This window comes from Aspergillus aculeatinus (genome assembly GCF_003184765.1).
Source record: "Aspergillus aculeatinus CBS 121060 unplaced genomic scaffold BO66scaffold_104, whole genome shotgun sequence".
Lineage (NCBI taxonomy): Eukaryota > Fungi > Ascomycota > Eurotiomycetes > Eurotiales > Aspergillaceae > Aspergillus > Aspergillus aculeatinus.
In genome coordinates this window covers 1-23,954 of record NW_020291573.1, presented here as the reverse complement: position 1 = coordinate 23,954, position 23,954 = coordinate 1, and the positions used below count along the sequence as shown (strand labels likewise).

Here is a 23,954-nt window from a genome sequence, read left to right as displayed (position 1 = left end):
AGGAGGAGGAGGAGGAGGAGGAGGAGGAGGAGCTAGAGGCGTTCGATGTGATTGTCGATGCGTATGGGTCGCAGGATCTGTGGTATGCGGCGAGAAAGTGGTTGAAGCCTGGCCCCGGGCATGTGTATGTCTCGGTCGGGCCGGCGTTGGAGGCGTATACCTTCCGCAGTGCGGTGGGGGTGTTAGTCAAGCAGATGTTGAATCGGTTCTTGCCGGTGTGGCTGGGTGGGATAGACAGACAATATCGGCAGGTTACGGCTTGGGTGGATGTGGAGAGGTTGGAGAGGCTGAGGGTGTTGGCTGAGGAGGGGGTCTTGAAGACGTGGATTGGCGGTGCTTGGGGGTTTGAGAATGCGATTGAGGTGAGTGGCTCAGGTATTCGTGGTCAAGGTTGCTGGCTGATGTGGTTGCTAGGCATATGAGGTCTTATTGAGTAAGCATGCGAAGGGCAAACTGATCATTCGTGTTCAGGATGAGGTACTGTCTACGACTGGAGATTGAGGGGGCTCTATTTCAATGTACATTCTTTGATCACATTACGAAGGCATTTGTCCTTGAAGGAGCTGCTGAATGAGCACGAGTAAAACCAGAAAACCAGGACTTGCTGTTGAGAATATTGTTTCAGGAAGAGTTGTACCAGGCTTAAGGAAGGGCAAGGGGAGCATGAACGTCTGACTTTATTTTACATTCACAAATGATACCCATCCATCATGACAATTACAAGAAACAGTCCCATCTACGCACAATGTTACGGAAATCGATCTCTAGGCCTCAGCATCAGCCTATGCAGATACTACCAAGGATAATTATTGCTCTCTGTCACTAGAGAACAATCTTCCCCGCACGTGAGGTTGATTCGGCTGTCTAATGGTTCTCTAACTATAGCCTGATGCTGACACGATCGCCGAGCCCTGCATAAACACCTGCAATGCAGCAATCCAGAAATAAAAATATAGGAGCATGTGGTACAGAGTATGCATTGGCCAAAATTCTCCTTGGAGAGTCATTTTCGCAATCCTTCAATGCCGAGTGGCTGTTTTCAAAATCTCCACGTGCAAGGGTGATGTTGCACGAGAATACGAGGCAGGGATCCGGCGCATGGGCACTTCATGCTGCTCAACCATTGATGCTACTACGTCATGACACTATGAGCTTCTTGACAAGACTTACGATGCGAAGATGGAGACCGAGGAACTTCTGAATGATCTCATTACGCCTGGTGCACACCCGCAGAGACTTACTGCGCTCTAGAGGAAGGTCATCGTCGTTTTCATGATGATCGAGAACGCGAAGCTGTGCATCCCTGTTCATCTCCTTCAGAGTAGCGCCGTATCAAGTCAGAACCAAGCCAGTGACTCAGACCAGAATCCTTCAGACTTACTTCCCGGGTCTACATTGCTCTTGACGAGGCCAAGTTAGCTACGTCGTGAGGAGATCACTCAACAAAGGAAGCCTAATTCATCCCTGCCAGAGGGAAAAGTATGGCTCAAGCTGGCAGCCACACAGTCAGCCAGACACATTCTTCCTGTGGTTAACTCTATCGCTTCGTATAGCAACAAGTCTCCGCGTGATGGGCAAGAACAGATACGTAAAACGTCAGCCCTGAATTCATCATTGGCCTGGCTTTGGGCCTTCTATTCTCTGCAATGCGAGAATGCGTGTCCCTTTAAACTGTCATGCACATTCTCCGTCTCGAATGACCGTTCTTGTGGAACAATGAGTGTAATCCTCAAGGCTATTATCGATATGCGAAATGTTATGACAACAACCAGAGGGGCACAATGGAGAGAAGTAAGGTATAAGTAGCGCCATTCTACCCTGGAATCCTCACTCGTTGAACAACTCTTACATACCTACAGCTCTACTCATCCTATATCCTCTTCTCTCATCACCATCCCACTTGAACCCAAGCCCATCTCATTCACTCCTCAACTGAAGCCCCCGAGACATCAATATGCAACTCACCCCTCTCACCATTGCCACCCTCCTAACCATCGCAGGCGCCGTCGCCATCTACAAACCGGCCACCGGCGACCGAGTCGACGTCTCCAAGGACTGGCAAGTCTGCTACAATGCCGTCAAGTAGGTAGCCTGCATCACCACCAATGCCTTCACTCCGCCCGCAACTGTTACCTGATTAAAAAATACTCTCCAGCACCGACCCCCAGCAGTTCTGCCTCTACATCACCAACTTCGTCGAATACCCTCCGCAGATCCTCGATCTGCTCAACCGCCAGCCGGTGCAGCGGGACGCGGGCTGCGTGACGATCCCTGGGAAGTGTTATCCGGGACTGCGGACGACAAGGTATGTTACCCCACGCCCCGGGTACTATCCAGACTTTGTTGGGATAATGGGCTCTAACAGCGTGGATCAGTCCCTATCGCGTGCGGGCGGCGGAGTGCGGGGATCCGAATACGATCTACGCCGAGTCCGGGGATTTCTGGCCGTCTCAGTCCAAGTGCCTAGCGACGACTCTTGCTAGGGTTGTCAGGGAGTAAACGGAAGTGGAAGTCTGGAGGTGGTATTCAACATACCTATGTTTTGGGGTTTCATGCATTTGTCTTTGGATGGTGGGTGGAAAGATGATGGGCTCGACGTGGAGGGAGCGGTTCTCAACATCGCCGGTTAAGGGCCACCAGAAATTGGATTGATTGGACGTAGGACTTGCTGTGTGGATGCAATTACATGGCTGTGAAGTGGACCGGTCGTTCTTGGCTCTTCTTGATCATAAATCTTAGAGCGGAATGCATCGTACCCGTAGTCAGGTAGGTGGGATCACGAAATAGTTCGAGGAAAGTCTAGCGATGGCACGTTTTGTGCATGAGGACCGTCGGGTTCAGGCCTTTATGCTGCGCAGAGAATCCCTACGTACGTCGGCCTCAGCCTGTTGAGCATGTTGCTGTAGCTCTCGAACAGCCGCGCGATGGATTTTGATTGCGTCTGAGATACAGTTCCATGGGGACGTGATTGGTGTAACTGCTGCCACTTCAGTCGCAGGCCGCAGCAGCCCTCGCATGCATCAATTCAATTTTTGGCTGTCCGATGCAGGAACGGGTGCATGACCTTCTACTGTGAGGACAACCCCTCCGCATCAGAAACCACGGACGATCCATGCGCTTATCCCTGGCTAGAAAATTCCAGCAGGACCCATTCTGTGAACGAGTATCCAGTGCATGTCAAAAAAAATCGACATTCTATTGTTCCTGTCCGAAGATGCAACTATACAGATAAATGCTGGAAACCCATCACAATGAAGAAAAGAAAAGAAAAGAAAAGAAAAGAAAAGAGATCCCCGAGCAGTGCCGGGCCAGAACAGGGGCCGCAATTGTATCGCCGCCCGGCCTGGAAAGTGGACGCCGACCGTGGCTGACCCCCGGGGTGTGATGCAGAGGACCTCGCGTAGACAAATAAAAGTGGTATCCCAAAGTCGAATTTTGCTGAAACTAACGCGCGCGCGAGACCGATGACTTCAATTGCGTATTCATATGTTGTCCGTGTTTACAGGGAGGTGTTGGGCTCGGCCTCCTCGTCCTCGACTTCCCAATCGCCGATGATCTCGGTGGTGTTACGCTTGCGCATGGTGGAGATCCATTGGGCCTGTAAGTGATGAAATCCTTCGTTTAGTGGATGCTCTTTGACGGAAGCGAGTTGATGAGACAAGTTGAAAGGAGTAAACCCACCTCGTAGGATGTGAACTCGCCGTTGACGCACTTGCCGGGCTGCAGGGCGTATCCTTCACCGGCACACTTGGCGGACTTGTAGGCAGTCAACACCAGGTCACCCGGAGTGGCCTTGATCGACTTCCACTTGGAGCTGGCGAGAGTGCCGCACTCTTCTAGGTTAGTACCATCGGTGGAGGAGCCATCGGCGTCGCCTTTGCAGTCCTTCTCGGTGTATCCCTTGATCTCGTAGGCTTGAATGGAAAGGCCGAGGGCCAGGGCGACAAGAAGAGATTTGAGCTGCATGTTTGGATGATGAGGATGAGGAGGAGGATGAGGAGGAGATTATCGGTCAGTGATCGAATGGGTGGATTGTTGGAAGTGAGGATGATGGGGAGTTGAATATGGCGGAGGCAGGAGAGAGAGCGGGCGGTCGGTCGGTGGTGGTCTTGGGTTTCAGGAGAGAAAAGAGGAAAGAACTTCTAGCCTCAACAAACAGGCTTCCAGGCTTCAGGGGTGGGTCAGGCACACCCGATTGTATTTGTTGCTATTTGTCCATCCCCTCAGCGCCGCTGGGGCGAACCATTCCTGTTCGGTGAAAGATTGGATTGCAGCGTGCCAAGTTTAGAACCTCTGACGACGACCACTGCAAGTCAGATTCATGTGTTTCATCGTTTTGGAGAATTGTGCAGCACAGCCAAGCAGCTGATTCTCCTTGGCAGGAACACTGCTACGATAGATACAACTGACAAGCAATAATCTAATAATCGAATCGATGGAGCAAGGCATTGTAGTCCGTACTGTAGTAGTATTGTGCCCCCCCTCGCTCCATCCTACCGAATGGGGCCGATCGATGGAATGTGGCCATTCGAAAACAACGCCACCCCACACCCCAGCCTTGACCAGACACCGGGCCGATAGGAAAAGCAGTGCACGCTGAGACAAATGCGACAATCGGCCAGACCTCAGCCTTTGAACCTTTTACTTTCGTTCCTGCAGCTGGACTCGGTCAATTGGAAGAATATAAGGAGGATTGGTCACGTGCGCACTTCTGTGTGTGACCACGTGAGTGATGCTGACACTGCACATGCACAAGCTGACTAAGTCAACCCATAACTGGTGGTGGACAATCACAACTTACTCGTTACTTTCTCCCCTTCAACTTAGCACCTACAAGCTATGGGCCAGATCTGCCTTTCCCCGGATAAATATGGCTGGCAAGCACGACGATATATCGTGAGGCTTCAACCTTCGGAGAGCTGCCCGGCTGCCGCGATCACATTTGCAATCCCAAAAAACGCTCTATTCTTCAACTAAAGTCAAAAATGAGTACTAGATTGAGATGATTCAATGTCTCTCGTCCGAGATCTATAAATCAATCGAAGAGAAATGATCGTTGGAATGCTGGATGATCTTGCAAATATCCGAGGCACAGTCAGGATACCGAGAAGCATTTTGTTTCACCGCAGCTCATTTCACCTACTTAGCACCCCGACTACTCTTCGATCCGATGGCCATTTTCAGCACCGGCAGGACTCGAAGTTGCGGTAGCAGTTTTCCCCGTCTGGACGTCTTCGTGGCCCTTCTCGACCGGTGTCTCGGAAGTGGTCTCTTCCTCATCTCGCGCATCAAGATGTACGTTACGCAGGAAGAACATCACAATCAGCATCGGAGCTAAAGCCGCCAGAGCAGCAATTGCCAAAAGGCGCTGCGACTCCCGATAGCTCCGGTCGATAGCATCACGAGCAGCCGTGCCAGGTTGATATTTCTTCGCCACGACAATAGAGCTGAAGATGGTGTGCGCCTGGGATTTGAGCGCATCGGGAAGATATTGCTCCAGCTTCTTGGGGAGGGTGCTTCGCCAGATGGCGCCAGCCACACTAATTGATACACTGGTCAGAATACACCGATCGCACAAGCACAGGTGGTACACTTACCTAGTTCCAATGGCTCCTCCTACGCTCATAGAAGCAAAGAATACTGCCGTCACGACGGAGACTTCCTGCCTGGACACGACGGCTTGGACGGAGACTTGAGCTGCGGTCTGGTAGAAGCCACGCCCGATTCCGATCAGCGATTTGGCCGTGACAAAGGCCGCCTCGCTTCCTGTTTTGCCATTGCCCATATCCACGAGGTAAAGAACAATGCCCATGCCGAGCACACAGAGGGGGACGCCCCCAAGAACCCAAATTTGCGAGCGATGAGTGTATTTCATGAAGAGCGAGGCGAAGATCCCTGCCACTTGAAAAGCTACTCGCAGCGAGTTGCTGTAGTCATCAACATTAGCAATGGGTTAGATTCGAGAGAGTTATGTGTTAGAGCATACTCAATCCGGGTGGCATTCCCTGCCTCAAAGTGTCCAGCTACTTGCAGGTAGCTGGTGAAGAAAACTGTGAAGACGGAGTAGTGGAAAAAGTCCAGGGCGCCCAGCAGGCAAGCAGCGGCCACGGTGCGGTTGCGGATCATCCGGTATGGAACAAATGGCTTCTTCGCGAACCAGGCATCCCACGCCAGGAAGGCAATTACAAACACCACGCCCATGACAAGCATGGCAATGAAAGAGCCGTTGTGTTGCCAGGCACCACTATTGCCTGAACCAGTCAGGGACAGTGGGATCAAGAACAGCGACAGCCCCAATAGAAGTAGCACGGCCCCCGGTAGATCCAGTTGAATCCACAGGAGATCATAGACCCGACGCCACCAAGGATCCTCGCTTTTCCACCCCAAAGCCGTACTGATGCGGACTCGTCGAGGGGCACGGTGCTGGTAAAGCACCATGCTTCCGACCAAGGGTGCTGCAGCAACGGGCAGCACAATTGCCCACATACCCCATCCCCAGCGCCACGTCGAGTGGTCGAGAATGTCTTGCGCAACGATGGTGCCTAGGTATAATGTCGGGATAGTTGTCAGGGAGTCGGGCAGTGTCGACCAGATACCTCGATTGACCAAGTTCGTTACGTCGGCGACGAATACTTGCTGGGTAAGGGCATAACCTGTTGAACCGATGGCTTCGAAGATTCCGGCGGCCTGCTCGCTCAGAGGAAGGGTCAGATATGCTCATAATGCGAATAGAGGAGAGCATACCATATACTGCGAGATGTTCTTGCAGCATGCATAGATGACATAGCCGAGTACCTGGGCGATGATTGAGAGGATGAACATTTCAGCTCGGCCAAAGACCTGGAATTGTTGTCAGCGTGGAGATTAAAGAGGTACAAGGCTTTCGTACATCGCCCAGTTTAGCAATGATCGGATATGAAGCAATGCGGGTGATGTTCATAACCACACGCGCAGCACTCATGGCCGAGTGCTGCTTGAAGGCGCTCGTCGTGTATGCAGTGTAAACCTGGGTGGAATAGTCGGCAAAGTTGACGGCAAAAGTGGCCAGGAACAGGCTACTACAGTCAGGCATGATCAGAACATTGCGAAGTCCGACACCTACCCAATGAAAGCAATGATCAAGCCTGTCTTGGACCAGATCCTCCGCAACTGCTCTGCTCTCTGGACACCAGCCTGAAGGCTCTCCGAGTCCGCCTGAGGGTTCTGCTCATGCTTGGTACTTTCCACTGATTGCTGAGTTGTGATCTCGGCCATGTTGGTTGAGGCGGGAGCAAACGACTCCTTTGTCTCTACGGACAAACTCATGGCGCTGCTCATCGTGAGTCTGCTTTTTTGCTTGCACGACAACAGTCCTTCGACCGAAGGAAGTCGGCGCAAGAAATAAGAATTTTGACCGCATGCCCAGCGGTGGCGTTTATTAGCATCAGGCGACGCCGAGCTTTTTTTTCGTGCATAGGTCCGGCTTCTAGCACTGACTCATGCAGCCAGAATTCCTGATGCCTCCACTGGCAATTCGTATAGGTCGTTCGATTGTGTGCAGCGGCTTCGGCGATCTAATCTAATCTGGCGATGCCACGCGAGATGTCGGACGACGACCGTGAGAGTTGGTCATTTCAATTCCGCAGACCCCGTTCTCTTGCCTGGACCTTCTCTGACTGGCCTGAGGGAAGTTCAATTCCGGATCAGATAATGGATGCCAAGGGCGCCAAGCGGAGCCAAGACCGTCCGCTGAAGGCAAAACAAAGCATCCGTCGGAAGCAGCGTGGGGGTGCACATTCAATCTGCTTCCGATCCGGCACCGAATATTTTCCGTCCCATTTGTGTGTCATAAAGGTATCCTTGTGTCTTGCTTGTGACTGTGACCATAGTTGACACCGCGACAACATGACTCAATGGACCTTTGCCCGATCCGATAACGGCGGAATCCCGAATGTGGCAGCATGGACTGTTTCCAACGCACAGGGATCATCTTATCAGATCCAGCTTGCGTGGCCGCTGAGCTGGAACACTTTACAGGTCTTGGCCAAGGTCAATCTTGTGTACGTCTGCCAGCACATCTTGCGCCGAGGTTGAAAAGTTCTGCGACTCACATGAGCCAGTTACCTTGTTGACGGAAACGCCGTCTTCGGAACTGCATTGGACGCTGTTCGTCGCCGTCGGCCTGTTTCACCCGATGAGCCGGGGACTATCGTCGTCGCGATTGGCTATCCCTTGACCGACAGGGTTTATGATTCTCGCCGTACGGTGGACTTGACTCCACCGTGCGAGAGTTATGTTCCCCCAAACGGGCCCGATGGCGAGCCCCGTCCTGAACCACATGGCGGGGCGGACCAATTTCTGTCCTTCATCAAGAGGATTGTTGAGCCATTCATATTGTCTTCGGTTTTTTCTTTTGTCACACCCGTCAGGACTGCCCTGTTCGGCCATTCGTACGGGGGCTTGTTCGCGTTGCATGTCCTGTTCACGCGACCGGAGAGTTTTGACACTTTCTTGGTGGCGAGTCCGTCAATCTGGTGGAATGATCGGTTCATATTGACGGAAGAGGACCGACTCTATGACACCCCTGCACGTCGATCTCTCCCCAGGGTGCGCCTCTCTTACGGATCTCAGGAACAGTTTCCGGCCCGTCGTCGAGGAGAATCGCAGGATGTGTACGAAAGACGGAAGAAAGGTGCTGCCCAGCGTCGTATGACAGACAACTGCGATGAGCTGTACCAACGACTGACCTGTAGTGGCCGGGTGATGTGTGAGAAGAGGGCGTACATCGACGAAGATCATGGAAGTGTCATTGCACCTGCGTTGAGTGGGGGGATTTTGTTCTTTTTGGATTCAGTTCCAATGGGACCTTGATAACCCCCTGAGCCAATTTGGTCCAGTTTGAGGAAAAGAGAGTTGATCTGGTTGTTGTGGTTTTGGCGTGAGAGAGAGCTCTGGGAACTCACAGTATAAGTCCGATATATATCCCCGACAGAATCTTCTGCACACGGCACACAAAAGCCACCATGTCCCTACTCGGACTATCTACCATCCTCACAGTCCCCATATTTGTCCTGTATTCATATCTCTCTATATGGCATGCTTTTCGCCCCGAGGAGATGCCCGGGGTGATGACTAATTCGGCGGCGAAGGCACGGACGGAACTCCGCCCGTCGGCGGGGTCATTTATCGCTACCTTAACCATCCCAACTACATCCTTCGTTCATGGACAAAAGAACAGGTCTCATCTGAGAACCACACGGATAGATCGGTGATGCAAGCTCTATTGGTGCTAAATGACTGCTGAATTTTGATTACAAATATCACGTTATTGATTAGAATGGATCCATCTCCTTTGGCCCGACGTCGAGACCGTCGGGCTGCCCCCCGCAGCCGGACCACCACGGCATGCGCTCGCTGCCAAAAACGAAAGATTCGGGTAGGTCCCTTCTGCATGATTGATGACATTGAATGCTGGTCTTTTCACTCGACTCAGGCATTAATGGATTTCAGTGCGATGGGGTTGTTCCTGTCTGCGGCGGTTGCCAACGGGCCCGTGTGGACTGCATTGAGGGGTGGAATGTCCGGGACATTTCCCGTAGGTAGGCTAGTCTTGCACTGTGACTACCTAGTTATCGCTGAAGTTCTCATTGACATCTAAATACAGTCATGTGGAAGAGCTAGAAATACGCATTGAATGGCTGGAGTCAATCATACAGGAGCACTTGCCACATATTGACCTCAGCAAGTTTGACTCTGGTCACTTGAATCATCCTCGGAGCTCTGAATACGGAGTGTCTACAAATTCTGCTACTTTCCAGACCCCTGTTCCGCAGACTGCGCATACTAGAGATGGCTGGAACCCAGCTCGTGACGTAACGGATCAACTAGGTTTGGTATCGGTCAATGCTGGGGCAGATCTGCGCTATCTAGGGCCCTCTAGTGGGCTGTTCTTCACGAGATTTGTGCTGACAGGTCTAGAGCGGCGAGCTGAGATAACACGAGAATCACCCCCTGCTTCGAAGAACGATCAATTTGTCCCTGCGGAGCTTCTCGACATCCAACCGAAAGATCTGCCATCGGACTTAAAACAGGCGCGATGGTTGACGCAGGCATATTTTCAGGCGGTCCATTTACAGTTCCCGTTTCTTCACAGACCCACCCATCTGGAACTTCTTGAGAAGGCTTACAGCGGCGTGGATGTCACACCCATTGATCATTTTCAGATTTTCATGGTTTTGGCTATCGGTGCCACCATTCGATCTCGCCAAGCAAAAGTGCTACTTTCAGCTGAAGGCTACTGCGCCTCTGCAATTCTCCATTTGGATGCCGTTTTTCATCAATCTTCTCTGCGCGGTGTGCAGTGCATGCTGCTTCTACAAATGTACACGATCAACAACCCAACCTCGGGGATCAGCCTTTGGACCCTCCATTATAACTCCCTGGCCGCCGTAATGGAGCTCGGACTGCATCGGAATGCTCAGGGCTCTGCCTTCACCGAGTTCGATCAGGAGATGCGCACCAGGGCTTTCTGGTGCGTCTATATGATGGACCGCTACTTGAGCACCTTACTCGGCAGGTCGATAGGTTTAATAGACGAGCAATGCGACTTGAGGGTACCTCACCCGTACCGTACATATCCATTGATGAAGAAGGCACTGAACGTTACAGTTACCGCGAGAAATCAACGATGAAGCCCTGAAGCCCAACCAAGAGGTATCGGCTCCAGCCACTGGAGCTAGAACCGATATGTCTAGCGCAATCCATCTCTTCAAGCTTGCTCGGTTCAACGCTGAGATCAAATGTGTGCTATATTGTGTCGACCGAAATTATCCACCATACACGCAGCCTGCTATAACGGACGTCAACGAATGGCAGGAAGATATGCTGAACCGTCTGCGCCAGTGGAAGTCGTCCATCCCGTGCCATCCGCCAGATAGCCCCGCATGCTATCTGAATGACCTGCTAGAAATTAAGTACTACGAGCTCGTGATGCTGGTCGTACGCCCGAGTCCGCTCTTCAATCATCCCTCCAGAAGCCTGATTCGGCAATGCTTCCATTGCGCCTTGGAATGTATTCGGCTCTACCGTAAGCTTTACGTGAATAGTATGCTGCACTATAACTGGATGAATGTACAGTCGTTGTTTCTATGCGTGGTGACGATATTCTATTGCGTCTGGGCACCGGACGGGGTGGGCGACGAAACCGACCTTGATACTGTTTTACACGCACTGAAGTCCGCGTCCGACATTCTCAGCGCCACCGGAGAGTACTGGCTCGAAGCCAAACGAAGCCGCGATGTGTTGGATGGCATCACAAGGGCTACGGTACGGCGATTCGCGCGGAGTCTTGCGCGCGCGGGCCAGTCCTCACCATCACATCCAGGGGGCGACATCCATCGCAGCCCTGGTGATCAAAGGATAGCTGGATTGAATAGCTTGGATACTGGAGCGTATGCCGCTGGTATCGGACAGGCCGAACAGGTCTTATTTGATCCGTACTATGTCCCAACGCAGCAGCCCGCTGCGACATCCGAGCTCCTGTCGTTCTTTGCAGGGCTCCAGTCCGACACGACTTTGGACTGGTGGAACCTTCCGTGGGATCTACCGGGCGGGATGGGAGATATGATGCAGAATATGGTCTCTGGAGGCCAGTAGTTTGATATCTTTGCCAACGGCCATGGAGATCTGGAACTGTGAGTGCGGGTCATCGAGCGGTGTACGCCCGGATATCTGGACCTAGAGACCCCAGGGGGGAGGTGGAATCCTAGCTGAACGATTTGCTGGGGGCTTATTCGAGACTGCACATAACAAGTTAAGCAACAGAAACTGAGAAGCATTTATCTATGACAGGGAGCCGGAAGTGATGGATGCGGATGTAGCTCCGCGATGGTGCCCGCATACCCCGCACCATTAGTCTGCTCATACTCATATAAGTATCTTGTCTTTTCAACTTCTTTACCCTGGTAGCCATCTTCCTAGCCCACAACATACATACACCCTTACACATCGAAGCAAACTCACATATGTACAATGCCCCTCTACGAGATTGAGCACAGCATTCCCCTCGACAAGCCCCAGCGCGATGCCCTCGCGCAGGCCATTACCCACATCCACACCCGCCGGTTCACCACCCCGAGCCTGTTCGTGAACATTAAGTTCGTGGACGCCCGAACCCAGCACAACTATGTCGCCGGGAGGGATGTTCGTAGTCGCACCTCACTATCCTTTCTCTTTACATGAAAGCAAGGCCAGCCTGACAGTATGATGAAACATCGAGTAGAGAAGCATCAACCGCATCATCGCCTACGTCCGCACCGGCGGTTCCCGCACCCACGCCGACTTCGAAGAGACCTCGCTGCGGATTGCCCACGCATGGGATCAGATTGTGAATGCAGGCGGAAAGGTCGGGAAGGAATGGGAGTTGAGCCGGGTGTTTGTGATGGGGGCGATTGTTGCGGGGCTGGAACATGGGGTGTTATTGCCTAAGGCAAGTCTATCTTTCTCTGTGTTATTTGCATCGCGGGCACCACTACTAAACTCATATTATAAATTTCAGGCGGGTGAAGATGGGAAATGGCTGGCACAAAACACGGAGAGGTTTCAAGAGCTGGCGGAGCAGGGGGATGAGGATTTTCGGGAGTTGGTGGAGGAGATCACGGCGCGGGAGGATTTGGGGAGGTAGACTTTACAGTGCATGATTCGGTGCCTTTGGGAGGGGTCAAGATTACATACTCATACAGAGCTTTCTAGGGAATACACTGCTAACTACGGAGTACACGTCACTAAATTTAGTACCAATTTGCGATAACGGGACACATTCCCGTTGTCTCTTGCCCCACTGCGGCCGTGTCTCCGTCTTTACGGGGAGATGCCCGCTCCGCTCGCCTGGCCGTGCCCTAAGACGGGGCTGGGACCGCAACGGCTCGTGTGTCCGCTTGGGCTTGTTTTTTTGTCCTAGTTTAAATTTATTTTGATCATTGCAGCCCGATACCATTAGCTTGGTATTCCTCACCTATCGTCTATCAGACAGATATTGGCCCTATCTCACTCGGAATCAATACTTTAAGGCCTATATAGTGACTCGGAGAGGATTATTAATCATTGCATATGTCTAATCATGAAAAAGTCCTCATCTGAGCGATTTTTGGTCCCTGAGGATAAAGGCTTAGATACGAGGCTGTTGTCTATGAGGAGCGAATGTGATAAAAGAAGTTCCGCTGATGGATGGCCCCTTAATGCTCATTGACAAGCACGTACCGATACCGGGCCTTGCCAGCGTCCATATCCTGAATGGCCTGGTTGGCCTCCTTCATCGGCACCTCCTCGACCCACGACCGTACATTCTTGCTCGCAGCGAGCTCCAGCATCTCTCGAATCTCCTCGGGCCCCGCCATCAGTGAGCCCGCGACTTTCAGGCGGCGGAAGACTAGAGCTTCCGCGGGGATGGCCAGGGTGCCGTCCGCGGGCACACCGAGCTGATGGAAGCAGCCGTCGGTTTTCAGCAGAGAGAGGTAATCCCGAAGAGGCATCTACCACTCGATTAGCATCGCTGCGAAGAGGACAGGACAAAGCAGTGCATACCTTGGAAGATGAAACGGTAGAGATAATCAGATCCAACGACCGTGCATTCTTCTTCGCCCAGTCCGGATCCTCCGCAGTGGCAATATAGACATCCGCCCCCAGCGCCAGAGCGTCCTCCCTTTTATCCCCGCGCCGCGAGATGGCAACGACCTTCTCTGCTCCCAGCGCTTTGGCAAACTGAATCGCATAGTGTCCTATGCCCCCGACCCCAATCACAGCCACCTTCTTCCCCGGTCCGCACCCATTCTGCCTCAGCGGGGCGTAGGCCGTGATCCCAGCGCAGAGCATTGGCGCCGCGAGCGCCGACGGGATCGCGTCGGGGATCTTGACCATGAAATGCGAGTGCGCGCGGTGGTAGAGGGCGTAGCCGCCGTAGGACTTGGCCCCGTTCCAGTGCCGCGCGTTGTAGGTTAGCCCCAGCAGGCGCGGGCAGTAGGTCTCCCGGCCGGACGAGCACTCCTCGCAGGGCCCGTCGCGGTTCAGGCAGGCGTCGTTCTGGGCGCCGACCCCCACGCGGTCGCCGACTTGGATATTGTTCTCAGCCTGCGAGCCGACGCGCACAGCGATGCCGACGATCTCGTGGCCCGCGCAGCAGGGGTACATGGCTGGGCCCTGTAGCGAGCGTTCAGTTGGATATGGTCGACGAGGTCGGCGTCGGCAGTTTGGAGGCTGAAAGACTTACCCAGCCACTGCGGAGAGTGTGCAGGTCGGTTCCGCAGATTCCACAGTGGGTGATTTTGATGTCGACGTCGGTCTCTTCCCAGGGTTTGGGTTCGAACTCTTGCCAGACCATCTTGCCCTCACTCGCTTCGGGGCCGAGGCCCATCCAGCCTTCGAATTTGTACTCGGTCGTCATGGTGTTGGTTGTGAGTTTTGATGTGTCGGGGCGATTAGGGCTCTGAACGAAGAAGCTGGGCTTGGAATCCAGGAGCATCATTCTTCGCCCGGATCAGTGTACGCTTTATAGCCCAGGTTTGAAGAGGCCACAACCTGCTCGGTCGCAATATCGGACTGATTACAGCAACACAGTGCTCATATCTGACGCTATTGCGTTAGTTTGGCTCGGATAAGACCGTCTCCGAGTGAATACGATCCCGCGGAGTGTTCCCCGTCGCTCTAGCGGATGCCGCTCCGTGAGGCAATACGGGGACCACGACTAATCATGATATTGATATCTCCGTACAATCAACCATCTCGGAAAGATTATGAGCGATGACAAAAGGGCCAGCTTTTGGAACCTTCGAAAGCCCCCCAATCATGTCCACATGCATTTAAAACGCCCGTGGCTTGTATGCGGCTAGCTATAAAGCTCTCCCGTCGTAGTCCAAGTTCGATCCCAGCCCCAACTTCTTCTCCTGAGTCAATCACCCTTGAGAAATCACACACAGCCCCTTTATCATGTCTCCTCTAACCGCACTACGAGCCGACCTGTACGCCGCTCCCTCTATCCCCACCAACGCAACCTTACCCGATGGCTCGATTGGATACTGGCAACCGACGGTGGTGACCCTGATCTCCGGACAGTCCGAAGCCGTCCTCGTCGACACGCTCTTCACCCACGACCAGGGCGTGTCGCTGGGCGACTGGCTTGACGAGACCCTGAACGGCAAACGCCTGGCGACGATCTACATCACCCACGGCCACGGCGACCACTTCTTCAACCTGCAATACCTCACCCAGCGCTTCCCGGGGGTAGAGGTGGTCTCCACCCAAGCCTCCATCGACCACATGGCCACGCAGATCACCCCCGAATTCCATGCCTTCTGGAACGATCTCTTTCCCGGCCAAATTGACACCGATTCCTTCCAGATCTTGGCCAAACCACTGGAGGATAACAAGTTCACGTTGGAGGGCCACACCTTTGAAGCCGTGGACGTCGGACACTCGGACACCGACGAGACGACATTTCTCCACATCCCGGACCTGGATATGGTTGTCGCTGGGGATATCGTGTACAACGACGTCCACATGTGGATGACGGAGTCGCCGGAGCAAAGGCAGCGCGATGCCTGGCTGCACTCGTTGCGCGTGCTGGAGCGGTTTGATCCGGCGGTGGTCGTGGCCTCGCACCATCGGCCCGGCGGGGTGGATGGCGCGTGGAATGTGCGTGCCTCGATGGAGTACATCCAAACGTTTAGCCGGTTGGTTCAGGAATCGACCAGTGCGAAGGAACTTTATGATAAGGTTGTGGCAGCGTATCCGGATCGGATTGGGAGGCTGGTTTTGTGGCTGGGGTGCAAGGCCGTCTTTCCCGATAATATCGGGGTATAAACTGGGAATGGATGAAAGCAGATTGCGATGGACCGGAGCTTGGGATGAGATACATGACGTTCTAGTGGTGAATCTCCCTCTTTATCTCTAGATCGCTTAGATATGGTGCACATGTTATCCCTCACTTCACTTGTGCTCATTTGCATATAGTAGGGGCGTGTGCGGAGGGTGTTTCGAAGTTCACATCTTCATATACTCTCCCATAGTCAGTAAAGTAGATAGAGACGACCATCATAGGTCTTTACACTTGTGTTTGTATCATTACACAAGTATCTCTGTATAGTAAGTCAAGTGCAGCTGGGCCGATGAAAGATTTAGCATCAATACTTAAAGGTTCTTAGTGTGATTTGGGAAGGAGTTGACTTATTGTTTTAAATTTCCCCAAGATGCACAGCCCCTTCAGGCCGACATTTCCCCGGCGTTCCGGCGGGGAATCCTCGAACGGCGCGCTTTGGCCACCACTAGATAGATGTGCCCACAGGTCAACTTCAACCCCTTCCCTTCTAACAAAAGTTCCCTACACAGAGGCAGAGATATAGTGTGAGTGACGATGACGGAATATACATCGAGGACCGTAATTGCCAACGCCAGGTCGTGTAGACTGCAGCAGCGACACCGAGTGCTCTTTTCTTGCCCTAAGTGCGAGTGGCCGACTGTTTTGCCTTTAGGCCTAAGGGTCCTAGGGCCCTAGGGTCCTGGGTCGGAGTGGGGTCAGAGATAAAGTGCAGCTGGATGGAGGACTTCATTGGTGATGAATGCTAGACCAATACATGTAGTCTACTCCGTAGGTACTGTGGTTAGCCTACCTGTACACAGGCCCAGCTGTGCACGCTCCTAAATAGGTATTGTATGTTGACCGCAGGATCATTCCGGGCGGGGCCCAGCGGGGCCCAGCGGGGCCCGGGTAAGGCATCGCATTTTCCGACAGCCAAGTCGTTTGGCAGACAGTAGATAAGGGGTTAGGGGTCTCATGGGTTCGGCCCGGAGCCTGATCGATATACATCGGAACCTGCTGATCCAAAAACCGCGCAGTCTAGGTGGGTCCTTGCGTGGAGCTGAACACTTGCCTACCCATATTAGTGTACCCAGTAGCCAATCAGTGTAGCCAGCGTTGGGGAGGGGTGGTTCTCGGGGAGACTTGGAGAGCTTGAGTGAGACAAAATCTAAGACAGCAAGCAGCAAGTATCAGTCGAGGGATTAACTTGCATTCACCGGTGAGGGAGACTCTCGAGGCACTTCCAACTTACCTTACCCGTCGAGAACGAAATGAAGCGTCATACAAAGCAGTGTAAAAGGCTTCATTTTTCCTCTCTGCTGTACTTCTGTGCTATTCTTCCATCGCATCTCACTCTTACCCTCTGTTCAATCTCCCGGACTCTGCTCCATGTTGGTGTCTGAAGCACGCCTTGCTCGTTTTTGTTGTTTCACAATTTTGGGCACCTCCCTTTGCTGGCTCTATGTTGCTTATAAAGGCTTCGATCCTGACGTTAAATTTATTCTCTGGACTATCGTCGGCCCAGCCTTCTACGCCACCTTCGGATGGCAATGGCGTACAGTGGAGTGACGGGCAGCGGCTGCCTGATTACTGGTTTGCCTACGATCTCGATGACGCCGAAGCCTCGGCTGCCCCCGTCCTCGAGGCGGCTTACGAGCAAACCACCAACACGGCCATCAATAAATTGGCCGTCCGTGAGCCCGTCCAGGTCTGTGAAAGCACCCTCTCCCGCATGGCCCAGTGCGCGACTATTGCAGGGGCTGTTTTCAGCTGGAGCGCGGCGATTGCAGGGGCGGCCTGGGCGTGGTCCCAACATAAAGATTGCAGCCTCCACTCTGGCACGATCGACGGCTGGCAGTACCAGTTCCATGCTACCGGGCGCAATTGCGACACCACCGCCCAGCAGAAGACCATCCATGGTGCCATCTATCACTATCTTTCCGCGATCGAGGGCAACACTGTCTGCGGCACACAGTGTCTGTCACTAAAGCATGGAGGCAGCTATGCCGGCTACCTGAAGTTTGGCAAGGTAGGCGTCTTTGATTCCGGCGCCTACTGTGGCCCAACCCTGCATTTCGAAAATTGTGCCTCAGGTGGCGTGAACAGCTTCTAAGGGGGTTCTTTTTCTTGTTTTCCACGTTTTCATTGGAGCTATAAGAGAGTGATGGCGGTAGAAGGTGGAAGAAAGAGGGGAGGGACTGGAGGTGATTGGTCTTTTGGGGGGCCGGTGTGCTTGAGAAAGACTAGGAGGGGCTGTGGTTGAGATTTGTTTTCAATGGTGAAAGGTTCTTGGAGGTCAAATGTGAACATTTAACACTCAGGGTACTCTTTCCTGCTCAAGTCTTTGGGATGTTGAAGTACTTTCCGAGCGGACAGCGAAGGACATGGTAATCGAACTCCAACGTTTTTAAGGTGAACCCCAGTTTGTCATCACTGGGACGTAGACACCCACTGTCCAAACATCGCCACTTGCCTCAAGCATGGGAGATAAATTCCAGAATGGTAGAGTAACCGGCATATCAATAACAAGTCCCTGATCCAGAAGCGATTACAAAAGTCTTCTCCATAGTCCGGACTTAAAAATTGTAGCTTTACTCCGTAGTCATGTCGATACAAGTAACATAGCAACAGCAGTGTACAGGAGCAATCGATCTCTGAAAGTAAATCTACAAGGCTTCACTATCATGCAACAAAGCAATGAAAGCTCTTCCTATCGTCATGCAGCATTGCATGCTTATCAACCCAATCATCGGGCAACATCTCCGATACCAAGGATGACGTGATTCACCACCACCATGGCGCACGAGCAAGCGCAATTGCTATATAATCAACTTGCATAGACTAATATCTCTGCTCTAGAGATCTCTCACCGCACACATCACCATGGCTCCCAGTTCACCCGAGTCGACCCCCTACGAAACAGCCAAACAGCCCACCGCCCAAATCAAAGATGAATCTCACGACGGCGCCCTGCAACTTCTTGCCGCCGGCAGCAGCGCGACGACCCTTGACCCAGAAGCCGCGCGCAAGCTCGTGCGCAAAATCGACCTCTACATCATGCCGCTAATTTGCGTCGTCTATTTTCTGCAGTATCTCGATAAGATCGCCATCAGCTACGCTAGCGTGACGGGGCTGCGGGAATCGGCCCACCTGCACGGCAACCAGTACAACTGGGTCTCGAGCATCTTCTTCTTCGGACAGCTGGCGTTCAGCTTCCCAACGGTGCGACTGCTGCAGGCCTTCCCTCTGGCGCGCTACGTCGCCGTCAATGTGATCCTCTGGGGCGCGATTCTCGCCTGCATGGCGGCGTGCCACTCGTTCGCGGCGCTGATGGTCTGCCGTACGTTTCTGGGGGTGGCTGAGGCAGCGATTGTGCCCGCGTGGGTGGTCTTCACGTCGCAGTGGTATCGCAAGGAGGAGCAGGCCTTCCGGGTCGGGGTGTGGTTCGCCATGTGCGGGTTCGCGCAGATGTTCGGCGGCTACATTGCGTACGGAATCGCGGTGCATGTCGGGGACAGTGCGGCGCTGCGCGGGTGGCAGATCATCTTCCTGGTGCTGGGCGGGTTCACCGTGCTCGTCGGTGCGGTGTTTCTCTTCCTCCTACCGGATTCGCCCGTCACGGCGCGGTTTCTGTCCCCCGCGGAGAAGGCGCTGCATGCGGAGCGGCTGCGCGGGAACGAGCAGGGTATCGGGAGTACAATCTTCAAGAAGGCACAGGTCGTCGAGGCGCTGACGGACCCCCTGACCTGGTTGTATGCCTTCTGGGTGTTTGCGGCCAATGTACCCAATTCGATTGCGACGAGCTTTGGGAATATTCTGGTGACGGGGATGGGGTATTCCTCGCGGCAGAGCCTGTTACTGGTCACGCCTTTGGGGGCGTATGAGGTTGTGGTGTTGGTTGGGTTGACGTATCTGAGTATGAGGACGGAGCAGAGGCTGTTCTGGTGTATCGTCGGGCACATACCGTCGATTGTGGGGGCGATTCTCATGGCCACAACGGAGAAGACCCCCGCGTTGATCGGGTACTATCTGTCCGGGGGCATCCCCATCGGATGGACGACGATCCTGGGTCTGACCAGTACGAACGTGGCCGGGTCGACCAAGAAGATCACCGTCTCGTGCATCCAGACCGTCGCCTACACGGTGGGCAATATCATCTCCCCGCAGACCTTCCAGGCCAAAGATGCCCCGCGGTATCTCCCCGCCAAGATCTCCATCGTCGTGCTGTATGCTCTGATCACGCTAGATCTGTGTCTTATTCGGTGGGTGTCGGTGCGTGAGAACCGAAAGCGAGACACGGAGAAGGAGGCCGCGGGCGAGGCGTATGTTGTGCAGCAGAATCATGAGTTCATGGACTTGACAGACCGAGAGAACTGCGAGTTCCGATATGCCATCTAGTCAGATATGGCTTGATATTAGTTTGCAACGGTACTTAGTCCTGATGGGTCTGGGGTGTGATATGCTAGAATATAATCCATGATCCCTGTGGACATGGCTATATGCGCACCACTAATCTTGCTGTCTCCGTGATTATTCTTTCGCAATTCCTGGCAGGATTATGACTCAGCTGTCTCAGCTTCATCGATATTCACTGTCTAACATATCAAAAAACTTATTTCATGGAACGTTCTAGCCCTGGCTCAAATATCCCGTGATAGGATTTAAACTTTCTCTGAAGCTATTCAGGAAATTGGCTGAATAGGTTTTCAGACATGAGCTAACGCGTTCCGGCTGCACTACCTGTGAATAACTTCAAGATATCAGATCACGTGCATCCAGGGTCACGTCTATATCTTCACATCTACAGTTCAAGACTTTCCTCTTCTTTCCGTCTTCCTTCCTCCTTCTTTCATCCACCACACACCATCTCTCATCCACATCCTCCCACTTTCATCCATCTCGCACCAGCAATCATCCATCTCATACTACCTTTCATCCATCTCATACCATCTTTCATCCATCTCACATCATCAAACACACTCTTCTATCCACTCTGATCACCATCCGTGATTATGCATCTTTCCGAACTCCCTGCGGAGGTCCTCCTCAACATCGGAACACAGCTTGGGGACGATGGCCTGAGCCGACTCCTCCGTACCAACCGCTGGTTTCACAATTTCTTCGGGGACGAGATCTTCAAGATGCACGTGCAGAGGACCAAGGGCATCGCGCTGCTCTGGGCCGCGGACCGCGGGGACGAGATGCTGGCGCGAAAGTTCCTCGACTGTGGTGCCAACCCTAACGTGGGCTGGGGCCCCCGAGTCCCCGGCCAGGGAGACTGGGCGCTGCGCACCGCCGCGCGCTCCGACCTCTACTGGCGCCAGGATGGCAACCGCACCCACCTGACCCCCCTGACGCTGGCCGCGCAGAAAGGCTACCTGGACGTTGTCAAGCTCCTGCTTGCGTACGGCGCCGACCCAGGCCGCCACAACCGCGAGCATCAGACCGCGTGCCTGGCCGCCATCTCGGCGCTGATCGAAAAGGCCCACGACGGCCGCCAGTATCACAACTCGTGGGACCGGCTGTCCGACTTCAACCAGCCGCGCCGGCCGCTCGACCCGCAGCTGCTCGCCGTCGTCGACTTCCTGATCCATCTGCCCGACGCCATGTACGGCACCCACGGCTACCGCGTGCTAAACCTGGCGCTGCAGTGGCCCGACCAGGACCTGGCCGTCTACATGCTCCGCGACGAGCAGCTGCAGGCCTCGTTCTGTGAGCAGCCCGGCTCGCAGTTCGAGCACCTGCTCCGCAACGCCGCCCTCTTCCACCGCGTCGTCTTCGTCGACCACCTGCTCAACGTGGCCTACGCCAACTTCCACGTCCACGAGTGGGGCCGCCTGGCTCTCATCGCCCGCGATGCGACCCAGGAATACTATAGCCATGCCATGGGGCACTACTACCTCATGTACAAGTACGTCGCCTTCTTTCTTTTTCTATGCGTCTGGGTCTGTGTCTGGGTGTATGTGGCCTGGTGGTGGCTGTGATGGTGAGGGACTTTCGGGAGCCCTGCGAGTTGACCGAACTGACTTTCGTTCCCGCCAGCTTTCACCCCGCCAGCGCCGTCTGATTTTGCACCGTGATGGAACAGGAAAACACAGCCGCGGTTGGACTCTCATTTGGGTGGCAGGAAAACACAACCGCTGGTTGGACTCTCATCTGGATGGTAGGAAAACACAACCTCCGGTTGGACTGTTACCACCGCGTTGATCGGCATGGTTCTTGGTGTGTCTTTCAGTAAGAAAGGTATGTTACCAAGTATATGCCTTCGAGATGACAGCAAGAAGATGGAAGCTGACTCGACCTTGCTACTGGTCCCTAGGACGAAGAAACTTGAAAACCTTCTATCCCACGGGACGACAGGAAAACACAACCTCGGTTGGACTGTCATCACCTCGTTGACTTGATTCTTAGTTTGTCTTTCAGTCAGTATGGTATGTTCGACAAGTATATCCCCCCGAGATGATGACATGAAGGTGTGACTAACTCGATCTCGCCACTCCCCAGCAGGACGAAAAACTCGAAAAGCCTTCTATTCCACGGGACGACAGGGAAACACAACCCCGTTTGGACTGTTGTCACCTCATCGTCGAGCTGGTTCTCGCTGCTGGAAGGGATACAAAGATTGCTAAACGTGGTTTTGCTTTGGATTTCGATTGATGTTTTTGAGATTCCTGAGATTGGTTTATGTTTTGAAAAATGACTTGAAATGTGTTCATGAATTATGTAAGGGAGGTGGAAAAACATCATGTCACCAGAAGGAGGTGTTCCAGAATGTGAATAGCAAGGAAATGAAGCTTGTGCTTTGCTACTTGGTGTGGTTCCATACTGCGTATCTAGCTCTTGCGTAAGTGGTGCGGATATAAACAGTTGCTAGTACTAGGCTCGTAAATGGTGTAGGTGGTGCACTGACAATCATAGATTGGTTACTTCCTATATGCTGGGTACAAAGTAGATTGGTGTAGATGTTGTCTTTGTTTCTTAAGTATCTTGTGTGTAGAAGGCAGGGCATGTTTGGTCCAGCCTACTGGCAGCTGGCGGTATAAGAAATGCAAATATCGCAGTATTACCCCAAAAGTAGGTTTCCCAGTGCACTGTTTTGCCAAGCTCTATGTGTTCGTGCATAATCTGTATAATTTCGATACGCATAGTCTTGTTATCGATTCTGTGTGCATTGTCTACGGAATCTGTGTTGTTTTCTGTTGCGACAAGATGCTTGATACGATGTCGACCGTATAACTGGAACCATATAATAATCTCGAAAGCGAGGTAAAGAGCTCATCGAAGCTAGGTTATTACTCTGGTAACAAGAATGCAGTAAGACTAACATCTGAACTTTGAACACCGATATCCTTGTTGCCATTACAAAGAGATAATGTGATTTTAGGTGAACAGCCAAAAACTGGCCTGGACTACGTTAATTTGCAAGCTCAAGAAAAACAACAAGAAATCAAAAGTCGCGTGCAGAAAGGAGCAGAAGTACTGCAGATGTTAGCAGTTGGATATAAGCCCAGACTTGATAATGGGCTCATTAGATGCAAGGAGAAACGCAGGGCAAGGTGCGCAGCCAACGCCGCCGCGCCCCCCTTGCCGACTTTTCTCAACTCCGAAGCAGCAGCACCACAACCTACAATCTACCACATGCCATCGTTTACACACAGAACGACCATAAATTTAACCGCAGAAGCTTACTTGAACCACCACCTAGGAATAGTATATACACGCACCCCCCAAAATCACCCACACCTAACAATCTAAGCAACAGTAACCGTCTGGTTCAAAACCTCCAAGTAAGGGGCCGCGGACGCCTGCATCCCACACCGTCAGCATTCTGATCAGTCCAAACCTATCACCAGAAAAAGAATGCTTACCCCGACCAAAGTGGCATGCGCCACCCCGATGACTGCCTGGCCCGCCGCCGCCGACGCGGGCACTGTGACGGTGAAGTTCTCGTACGGCGGCAGGTAGTATTCGTGGTAGACGGGGTTGAAGGCGCCGTTGTAGAGGATGGTGCCCATGTATTCGTCGGCCGCGTAGCAGTTGCCGCTGGCGCAGGACTGGAAGCCGATGGCAACGGCCATTTCTTGGGAGCCGGTGATGGTGTTCTATCGCTGTTAGGTCTGCGTATCGG

General features: G+C 53.1%; 13 protein-coding genes across 13 annotated transcripts; 9 read left to right on the top strand and 4 right to left on the bottom strand.

Annotated features, from left to right (window-relative positions):
- Positions 1-8: 8 nt before the first annotated feature.
- Positions 9-501, top strand: BO66DRAFT_444683 (uncharacterized protein; the record flags this gene model as incomplete). The annotated part of the gene is made up of 2 exons (XM_025651605.1): positions 9-362; positions 415-501. Coding segments are annotated over 2 exons (441 nt in total), but the record flags the coding sequence as incomplete, so codon positions are not given.
- Positions 502-1,954: 1,453 nt separating this feature from the next.
- BO66DRAFT_406957 (uncharacterized protein) lies at positions 1,955-2,499 on the top strand (the record flags this gene model as incomplete). The annotated part of the gene is made up of 3 exons (XM_025649031.1): positions 1,955-2,082; positions 2,156-2,305; positions 2,376-2,499. 3 exons carry the CDS (start codon positions 1,955-1,957, stop codon positions 2,497-2,499), a joined length of 402 nt encoding a protein of 133 aa, XP_025497571.1.
- A 676-nt stretch (positions 2,500-3,175) lies between these two features.
- BO66DRAFT_396747 (uncharacterized protein) lies at positions 3,176-4,107 on the bottom strand. The gene is made up of 2 exons (XM_025648559.1): positions 3,682-4,107; positions 3,176-3,598 (listed from the first exon to the last, which is right to left on the bottom strand). Exons 1-2 carry the CDS (start codon positions 3,964-3,966, stop codon positions 3,500-3,502), a joined length of 384 nt encoding a protein of 127 aa, XP_025497570.1. The 5' UTR covers positions 3,967-4,107; the 3' UTR covers positions 3,176-3,499.
- A 753-nt stretch (positions 4,108-4,860) lies between these two features.
- Positions 4,861-7,317, bottom strand: BO66DRAFT_476364 (siderophore iron transporter mirA; the record flags this gene model as incomplete). Its single annotated transcript, XM_025653319.1, has 6 exons — positions 4,861-5,540; positions 5,598-5,927; positions 5,987-6,687; positions 6,745-6,840; positions 6,890-7,055; positions 7,103-7,317. The coding sequence occupies 6 exons, from the start codon at positions 7,315-7,317 to the stop codon at positions 5,156-5,158; spliced, it is 1,893 nt and encodes a 630-aa protein (XP_025497569.1). The 3' UTR covers positions 4,861-5,155.
- A 567-nt stretch (positions 7,318-7,884) lies between these two features.
- On the top strand, positions 7,885-9,083 carry BO66DRAFT_446315 (alpha/beta hydrolase; the record flags this gene model as incomplete). Its single annotated transcript, XM_025651675.1, has 2 exons — positions 7,885-8,039; positions 8,100-9,083. 2 exons carry the CDS (start codon positions 7,885-7,887, stop codon positions 8,848-8,850), a joined length of 906 nt encoding a protein of 301 aa, XP_025497568.1. The 3' UTR covers positions 8,851-9,083.
- Positions 9,084-9,316: 233 nt separating this feature from the next.
- BO66DRAFT_337952 (Zn(II)2Cys6 transcription factor) lies at positions 9,317-11,634 on the top strand (the record flags this gene model as incomplete). The annotated part of the gene is made up of 4 exons (XM_025644344.1): positions 9,317-9,415; positions 9,490-9,578; positions 9,644-10,592; positions 10,648-11,634. The coding sequence occupies 4 exons, from the start codon at positions 9,317-9,319 to the stop codon at positions 11,632-11,634; spliced, it is 2,124 nt and encodes a 707-aa protein (XP_025497567.1).
- A 375-nt stretch (positions 11,635-12,009) lies between these two features.
- On the top strand, positions 12,010-12,661 carry BO66DRAFT_386993 (uncharacterized protein; the record flags this gene model as incomplete). Its single annotated transcript, XM_025646211.1, has 3 exons — positions 12,010-12,180; positions 12,260-12,470; positions 12,546-12,661. 3 exons carry the CDS (start codon positions 12,010-12,012, stop codon positions 12,659-12,661), a joined length of 498 nt encoding a protein of 165 aa, XP_025497566.1.
- A 550-nt stretch (positions 12,662-13,211) lies between these two features.
- On the bottom strand, positions 13,212-14,416 carry BO66DRAFT_337959 (NAD(P)-dependent alcohol dehydrogenase; the record flags this gene model as incomplete). Its single annotated transcript, XM_025644346.1, has 3 exons — positions 13,212-13,508; positions 13,561-14,172; positions 14,243-14,416. The coding sequence occupies 3 exons, from the start codon at positions 14,414-14,416 to the stop codon at positions 13,212-13,214; spliced, it is 1,083 nt and encodes a 360-aa protein (XP_025497565.1).
- Positions 14,417-14,706: 290 nt separating this feature from the next.
- On the top strand, positions 14,707-16,128 carry BO66DRAFT_446303 (MBL fold metallo-hydrolase). The gene has a single exon (XM_025651674.1). The coding sequence runs from the start codon at positions 14,959-14,961 to the stop codon at positions 15,829-15,831; it is 873 nt and encodes a 290-aa protein (XP_025497564.1). The 5' UTR covers positions 14,707-14,958; the 3' UTR covers positions 15,832-16,128.
- Positions 16,129-17,156: 1,028 nt separating this feature from the next.
- On the top strand, positions 17,157-17,977 carry BO66DRAFT_362513 (uncharacterized protein). The gene has a single exon (XM_025645069.1). The coding sequence runs from the start codon at positions 17,289-17,291 to the stop codon at positions 17,937-17,939; it is 651 nt and encodes a 216-aa protein (XP_025497563.1). The 5' UTR covers positions 17,157-17,288; the 3' UTR covers positions 17,940-17,977.
- A 732-nt stretch (positions 17,978-18,709) lies between these two features.
- On the top strand, positions 18,710-20,224 carry BO66DRAFT_446292 (allantoate permease family MFS transporter; the record flags this gene model as incomplete). The annotated part of the gene is made up of 1 exon (XM_025651673.1): positions 18,710-20,224. The coding sequence occupies one exon, from the start codon at positions 18,710-18,712 to the stop codon at positions 20,222-20,224; it is 1,515 nt and encodes a 504-aa protein (XP_025497562.1).
- A 614-nt stretch (positions 20,225-20,838) lies between these two features.
- On the top strand, positions 20,839-21,810 carry BO66DRAFT_446291 (uncharacterized protein; the record flags this gene model as incomplete). Its single annotated transcript, XM_025651672.1, has 1 exon — positions 20,839-21,810. One exon carries the CDS (start codon positions 20,839-20,841, stop codon positions 21,808-21,810), a length of 972 nt encoding a protein of 323 aa, XP_025497561.1.
- Positions 21,811-23,577: 1,767 nt separating this feature from the next.
- BO66DRAFT_337957 (uncharacterized protein) lies at positions 23,578-23,928 on the bottom strand (the record flags this gene model as incomplete). The annotated part of the gene is made up of 2 exons (XM_025644345.1): positions 23,578-23,631; positions 23,695-23,928. Coding segments are annotated over 2 exons (288 nt in total), but the record flags the coding sequence as incomplete, so codon positions are not given.
- Positions 23,929-23,954: the final 26 nt, after the last annotated feature.